The 8,121-nt window shown below is 44.4% G+C and overlaps 2 protein-coding genes across 12 annotated transcripts in view; one reads left to right on the top strand and one right to left on the bottom strand.

The window, feature by feature from the left end:
- LOC116842659 (dorsal-ventral patterning protein Sog) overlaps positions 1-8,121 on the top strand; it is a 53,252-nt gene that overhangs the window by 16,167 nt on the left and 28,964 nt on the right. For 4 of the 6 annotated variants that reach the window (XM_032812195.1, XM_032812194.1, XM_032812196.1 and 1 more), the window contains exon 2: positions 745-1,314. In XM_032812195.1, the coding sequence (XP_032668086.1) occupies positions 1,173-1,314 (142 nt within the window). In that variant the 5' untranslated portion in view covers positions 745-1,172. The other 2 variants (XM_032812191.1, XM_032812193.1) reach the window with 2 other exon arrangements.
- The window catches only part of LOC116842658 (probable phosphorylase b kinase regulatory subunit alpha), a 51,824-nt gene that overhangs the window by 26,948 nt on the left and 16,755 nt on the right, over positions 1-8,121 (bottom strand). The window lies entirely within an intron of this gene.

The raw sequence follows: 8,121 nt of genomic DNA, 5'->3' as shown, positions 1-8,121 counted from the left end.
GCCGCCGCCGCCGCCGCCGCCGCCGCCGCCGCCGCCGCCGCCGCCGCCGCCGCCGCCACCGCCGTCGTCGCCGTCGTCGTCGTGTCAGATGCGCACCGGCGTTACTCCGTGAAGGAGAGGCGAGTACGGTCGGGAGGTAAAGAGAATAACAGAGACGTAATACACGGGTGGCGCGAGAGGGCGGAGGAGGGCGAGAAACAAGACGAAACGACGAGGAGCGGTGGAGAGAAGGAGAGAAGGAGGGAGAGAGGGAAAGGGAGAGAGAGAGAGAGAGAGAGAGACGCGAAGCCGACGACGCCGCGCTGCTCTGCTCTCCCGTGTCTCTTCGTCTCTCGGTGCGCTCTCGCGGCGTGTACCTACCACCTTATAAAACGTACGCGCAGTATCGCGCGCTCGGGACCGGCGCGCTGCGCGACGAAAGCGCGAGGCGCGAGAGGAACGCGAATCGAGAGATCGCGCGAGTCGTGCGAGCCTGCTTCGTTGCGATAGCGCGCGAGTGAGGCTTTCTCGCAGTTCGCCGCTTCGTTTCGTTACGTGCAAGCGAGCGGAGGAGCCGCGCGCGCGGTAATGCAGAAAGTTCGCGAGAGGAACTTCGTCTTGAACTTTCGCGCACGCACTATTATCGCGACGCACGGCGCGCAACAATAGAGAGAGAAAGAGAGAGAGAAGCGGCTCACGCGCGCGCTTGTTCTATCTCTCACACACACATATACACACGCATTCACAGGAATAATACGTTTTCAGGTAACAGCGGTTCTCTTCGTCCTCGGCGTTGATCTTCTTTCACGCGGTTCGTCGCCGCCACCGCCAACGAGGGAATCGGTTACGTGGTGTGAGATAGTGCAGAAAGTTTTGTGCAGTGAACGGTCGTTAATAGACTAGTACCCGTGACTACGCTCTCCTACGGCTACGAATAAGGAGAGCGAGGAAGAGGGACTGTGGGGAGGACAGAGGCGAGAAAGAAAGAGGGAAAAAGAGAAAGAGCGCGCGAGCGAACGAGCGAGCGAGCAAAAGAGAGAGAGAGAGAGAGAGAGAAGAGGAGAAGCGTGCTATATGCGTAAAGGCACCGCGCGCGAGTGCCAGAACAGAGTGCGAGAGAGCAACTGGCTGATAAAACGATAGAAGAGGAGAAGAGAAAAGGGTGGTCGCGATACACACCGAAAGCCGCTAAGATGCAGTTTCTCAGTGGCCTGATATTACCGATCCTGCTCAACTTCGCGCTCTGCCTCCTGTTGAACGTGTTGACGTTATACGCGCGGCAGGTCGCACCTTTGATAGAGGACGACTGGGCGAGGAGACCGCATCGTGCCGCCGGTAAGTTTCTCTCTTACACTCGCTTCCACCGACGTCGATTGAACCACAATCTGAGTTTCGACTCTATTCCGATGAAGACTCGAGCTTGGATTAAGGTTCATACGAAGTTGATGGTGATAGACCTTACTCTACGATATACTCCGTTTCTTTTTTAACTGCAATAACGATTTCTACTTCGACCGGCGCGATCGCAACCGGAAAAACGTCAAAATGGGAAAGACTATGTAGTCGTCGTGATTGTCGTCGTCTTGGCTCTCGATGAGAGCCGATCACTTCACGTTTAGCGCTTGATTTCACCGGCGGTATCGCGAGTGGTTCGCTTGTCCTTTAAAGGTTAGACAGCGGCGTGCTTCGATGGTGCTCGCATGGTTCTCCGAGTGCGGTCTTACATAATGAGAAAGAGAGACGCACACGAAAAAAATGGAGCGTGAATATCGATACTCGTGTATGCGGCTCCCCGCGTAATATCCTCGACTGTGTAACATCGGCCGATTGTAAGGAGGCTTTTTTCGGCGTACTCAGTGACTCTCGCGCGACTTCGGTAGCCGCGACGCGGTGGCTATACGAAATTACCGCTTTCACCGTGTAAACTCCGTGTTCTCCTCCTTCGATCTCTCGTGTGTTTATATCGCTCGTTACCGCTGCCACGCGCTGTCACGCGGCCTTCGTCTGCATTCACTCGTGTAAATTCGCTTTACGTCTGCACTTGGATCTATAGACGAACTCGTGCGTGTATCCGGATTCGTGCTATTGTCCGCAGAGACAGTCATTCTCAGCCAAGTTTCTCTCTCGTTGTTTCATCGTGATTCATTACTAATAAGAATCGTAGAATTAAGGAATTGTGTTTGTAGAAAATGTACAACACGCGATCAAGGATAAGGATAAAGATCTAGCAGTGTCCACCAGCTTGTTCGCACGTCTCTCCTTTCTCCTACCACCACCGATCCATTCGTTCTTGTTACACAGATTCTTCTCTTAATTTCTTCTTACCTGCTCTAGTTTATTTTCGCCTTATCTCTCTCTCTCTCTTTTTCTTTCTCTTTTTCTATTCATCTCTTTCGTCACCAACTCCGTCACATATCCAGTTTTCCTGGTTTAGACGCGCAAGGTTTTCTTTCGTTCAGGATCTAAGGCGTCTTGAAGCAACATTATCTATCCTGTTTAACATAATTTACGAATATTGCGCGACGATTGTACGACGATACAAAACATTTTGGGAAATTATTTTCACAAAGTATTCGTCCAATAACGCGAGGATATCTGCGACGTCCGATGTATATTCGTGCGTGTCGAGAAACAGCTGTTTAGACGACACTTCGCGGCGTGCAGCTTTTAAGATAAAAGTACCAATGCCTGGACACTAATAACATTGATATCTAACTCTGGATATTCTTATTGTTTTGGTTTGCATTAAGTATAAGTATTTAAACTTCTAACGTAGAATGTATGTGTATATCCAGTGTGTGTGTATTCTCTCTATTGAAAGTTTAAATGTCCGTGCTTGAGAGAAGACCAAAGCAATAAGAATATCTAAAGTTAGATACCAGTGTTATTAGTGTCCAAGTATTGGTACCTTTATCTTAAAGTCGGCATTGAATACCACGTTATTCTCTCCTTCCTTCTTTCTTTCGTTCTTGAGGATTTTTCGCTCAGATCGTATTTCTTTGGCCCAAGGACTCCGTAAGACACCTGTTGAGCGCAGCGCACGGTCGCTGATGCTAATCTCAATTAGTATTTATCGCCGAGGTGGCGACAGTGGACCACGACGAGTCTCACACGTGACTCGACGTCGTAGATATAAACATTAGGTGCCTTTTCAGCGGCGAGAACGACATCTTCCCGGGATTTTTTCTCTCCCCTCAAATCGTAGATGCCGATAATGCGACCGGCTTGCTCTGCAACGCGCGCGATAACTCTAAATATACGACACTTTGTTCGGTGGAACTCGCGATCACCGAAGTGATTTTGATTTATAATTTACTTGCATCGCGAAAATAGCGCCTGTCAAACTGATTATAAAGGGTCCCCTTCTTTTTATTCTTTCGATCGAGCAAAACTTGCGTTGCTTTGTACACGTGAATTAATGAGCGTTCTCGGACGTCCACTTTCGAAAGAGCCGTTTTGTGCATATATTAACCCTTTGTGCTCCAAATATCAACCTGGTTGATTCTGAGATTTCTTTTGCATTCTACTCCAATGGTGCCAATTGGCAGTAACGACAATAAATTTTGCTGAATTAAAGTAAAATTACACTCTATAACCGACTGTCTCATGAACGAATTTTTTAAATTTAATTTGACGATGTTTACAAGCGAACAGGCGACGTCATATAAAGATCTGCGGAGCGTAAAGGTTTAATCTGAATGCACAGATTGACAAGAAGAAACGACGAACGGACAGGGGGAGATTTTCGTTGGTGCAAAATGGCTTCGGAATAAACACGCGTCGCTGTTCTCGGTATTCGCGTACACTTGACCAATTTCTGTCCGGTTTTATACGATGGCAGATTACCTCGGAAACGTGTGTTTAAAAACGTCTGAAAATCTCACGTAAATGGACTTTATTCACATGCTGCCGCGGCACGATCGAACCTTTTTCTCTCGCATGCTCGCCCTCGCGATCCTCGTCGAGCACCCGATCCTCCGTACAAGATTCGCGACTAATTGGCTGCAGCCACGAAGACAACGCCGCCGTTGTGCATTAAAGAAGTAAGCCAATGCGTTTTTTTTTCTCTTCCTTAAAGTAGGTAAACGATGGCGTTACACGTCGCGCTCGCAACGCGTAAGATGCGCGCCGTCCAGTTCGCCTCTCGTCCACCTCGCGCGTCGTCATCTCCGCACAGTCGTCGTCACTTCACTTCCGGATACGCTTGATTATCGCGTGATCTATAGCGAGAGCGAGAAAGAAGCGAGAATGGAAAAGGAAGACGACTGAGAGCGCGAATTCGTGATTGCATCCGTCAGCAACGCAAGAATGGAAATTACTGCGCTCTATTAATTCGTCCACACGCGAAACACGCGTGACGTGTTAAAAATTCAATTAGCAAACGCAGAAGGTATAAACATATTCAAAAGAACTTGTGTAACTTGTATAAGCAAAACTAACCCGAAAGACCTGCGAGAGAGCTAAACAATCTTCGATCTAAGGGCTGAGCAATCGTCAGTGTATCCGCTGGAAAATTATATCGTGCTCTCAAAGGGCAATTCAAATAATCATCGTAAGATACTTATCGAAAGAAGCGGCTCGCGAGCGCACAATACGACATCTGGTCTGAGCTACAATAGATCGGTCGCGTGTATCGCGCGAGTTTTTACCTTTCCGCCCTTCTTACGCGAGATGCATGGAGATTTCTCTAAAATCGAGACAGCTCGTACACGTCTCTCCCGTTCCTTTGAGAAAGGCTGCACCGCCGAGGAGAGGATCGTATATATTTAGACGAGTTGCAGACACAAAACGACTTACCACCACCTCCACGACGGCCTCTTCGTTTCTCTTCTTCTCTGTTCTCTCTACTCTCTCTTTCTCTGTCTTTTTTGTCCCTCTCCCTCCCCCCATACACACTCTCTCTCTTTCCTAAAAATAAATATCGAATTTGTCGCGTAATTAAATGCTAATTATTTCCTAATTGGTCGCCGTATTTCCGAATTTACTTGCCATCTCACATCTAGTTGCTGAAAATTGATCTTAAATTGAGGATACTGCTTGCTTAAGCTTAGCATCCTCATCGCCGCGAAACATATGTAGAGCATTCTAATATAGGAAGTAACTAATTGAAAAATAATTATGCAGTAGATTCGATTTCCATTTTTAATGATAAAGATATTACGTTGATAAGAGCTAAAAATACCGTTGTTTGCTTGGGACGTCTTACTTTTAGAAGGAAGCTTAGCATTGTCATCGATAAATCAAAATGCTACTTTCTGTCGTTCGATCGACACTTGAATTATAACGTTGACTCGATACTACCGACCGGACAAGGCACGGCAGGATGCATGAAATAGGTTGCGTATTCCCATTATCCTCAAATAACCTAGGTGCGGTTCACGCTTTTTACATTTCCCCATAGCGCACAGCCTTGCAACCTTGACGGAGAAACGCGCAGCGCAAGCAGATAAGTTTACAAGGGGACGAAAAATTCTAAAATTGGTAAATGCGTCGCGACAAAGCCGAGGAGATATGTCGCGTTTGCGTTTGCGTCCACATAAATCCCGCATTCTCTTTCCCCTCCGTACGTTTTGCTCCGTGAAAAACGACGTATATTAATCGCCCAATTGGAGACAAAGATTTTGAACGGTAGCTCGGTAGACACAACGCGCACACACATATACACAGGCATTAACGCGGATCCGCGAAACTTCAAAGTAGACACACCTACGAAGGCAAGCGTGACATAGTGCTGCTACGGCGTCTTCTTGCTTTCGTACGCTCTAGGTCGACCGAAAGAGAGAATAAGATGCGCAGAAAGAGCGAGAAAGAGAAAAAACAACGATAAAATGAAGAGAAGAGAGTTGGAGAGAGATAGAGAGACAGAAAGAGAGATTCTTCGTTATAATTATGTGCGGTACGTAGTGCGTCTGGAAAGATGTTTAACGTGTATTTGCGATTTCTGTTGAACCGTATGGTGTTTGTTTAGCCTAAAAATGTCTTCTTCTTTAGGAATTTTAACACCATTTTCATCCTTCTGTCAATTTTAAGGAAGAGAACTGTGAAATTTCATAGTCTGCGGAAAAAGTAAGATAAGATGTGCCGGAGAAATATGTCGCTTCTTGCGTGTAAAATCTTTTATATATCGCAGGTAGACAAGGTTGAGTTATCAACTTAGGCCGCGTAAAAATTTTGACTTTTGTTCGGGACTCAAGCAAATCTGCTTTCGCGGTGAATGAAGTCGTAAGGCTCGGAGCGTGGCAACTCGATTAAGTCGTAATTGCCGGTTTTCGACACGATGGTTCAAAATGCGTCCTTCTACACCAAGAGAAAAAATACCTAAGAAATAGTAAATATTTCCTCGCGATGAGTACTAAAAAAAAAATAACATATTTACTTATACTAATATATAAAATATTATTCAAATAAAGAAATACACATTTTCTTAAAATCTTAAGAAAACCTCCCGGCTTTTCATGAAAGCAATTGTTCAAATAACAGAATTTAAGATTTAAGTAATTTACTAGAGGAATTTGAATTTTATTAAATTATCGGGACCCACCAAATAAATATTATTTTTTTAGATATTTTTAGGTATTTTCTTTCTCTCAGTGTAGGTAAAATTATAACATACGCACAGCTTGACAATGATACCGGCGCGATAATGATGGTACTTGAAACTCGACAGTGACTGCTTTGAATGCCGTGGACGTTATTCGTCTTCATGAATTTCCAATTTTATCGCTCGCGCCGAAGATACAGCCGCGCTAATCGGTACTGTAAATGTCGTCACTCTCACACCCCTGTTCACACCGTTACATTACAGCAAAACTTCGACAGTCGCTGGACAGACGCGTGTCGTCCATGAATTGCACGAATTCCAGAGTTAGTTTTATTACGGAAACACGCACCGTTAAGCAGATTGCTTCTTTTTCGCGCACGCTTCCACCGTCGGCTCTCGTCCTGATTTTACGAGCCGTCTCAATTTATTCTTCGCGCGAGATAAGATGCGTCATAACGTAGGATCTCGCGTTCTCTCTCCGTCGCGTTTGCTTAACTTTTCACCGGTCCGCTGAAATAATATTACACGCTACACTTGAGACGGATCAGTTTAGTCTAGACTGCACTCGCAAACGCGTTATTTTGGCGCCATTCTATACATAGAGAACCTTGTCCAAACTGTAATCGTTGAAACCATTCTCGCGAGACGTTGTCTCGCGTTTTTAATGAAAAAAATTACGTTCGAAGTTGTATCTAGTAGAGTTCTCGCTGGAGAAACAAAACGCGTTATATCTGCTCCGTATCGTTGATGTCTCCTTCTCTCTCTTTCTCTCTCTCCCTCTTCCTCTCTCCCTCCCGCTTTCACTGGCACCACCAGCAATCAAGTGATCTCGGTTCTACAAAGTATTCGCTTCTTCATCGCGATACATAAAACGGCGAGTGGGATCAATTTATGTAAAACGAGAAACTATATTTTATTTTCTTAGAAAATTTAAGATGACCTTGACCTAACCTTAGAGACAGTCGTCAAGATCAAACTACACTATCACATTCCACTGAATAGAACACATCCATGACTTTGACTTAAAATATTTCTGAAGTCCATAATTTTTTCGAAACATCAGGATGTTCTCTGTTATTTTTCTACATAAATATCCCACAATTATTACAACATAAACATGTCATATCTAAGTGGCATTTTAATCGTATTTTATTGGCGTATTCTAGATATCGGTGCAAGTCCAAAAATGTAAAATAACAAAATGTTATCACTACAGTTTTCGAGATATTGCGTAAACTTCGCGCGTCTCTGAACTTGTAACAATATACATAGTAATAATATACTTGTAACAATATACATATATACATATGGCGATTAAATAATGAGACTGATCTTTTTATAAAGTCTGCTGTAATCGCCATCATGTACAAAAGATGAATATCTATCTCGTGCAAAATACACACACATATGTAATGTGTGTGTGTGTCATGGAATATGATGTGTTCTATTTAGTGGAATGACAGTTTGATTTTGACGACTGTCTCCAAAGTTAGATTAAAGTCACCTTAAATATTCGAAGAGAATAATATATAATTTCTTGTTTTACATAAATTGATCTATATATATATATATATATATATATATATATATATATATATATA

The sequence above is a fragment of the Odontomachus brunneus genome, unplaced genomic scaffold, assembly GCF_010583005.1.
Source record: "Odontomachus brunneus isolate Ranch 3 - 2012 unplaced genomic scaffold, Obru_v1 Obru_scaffold_026, whole genome shotgun sequence".
NCBI lineage: Eukaryota > Metazoa > Arthropoda > Insecta > Hymenoptera > Formicidae > Odontomachus > Odontomachus brunneus.
The sequence above is the reverse complement of the archived record's forward strand: the minus strand, read 5'-3'. Positions and strand labels throughout refer to the sequence as shown.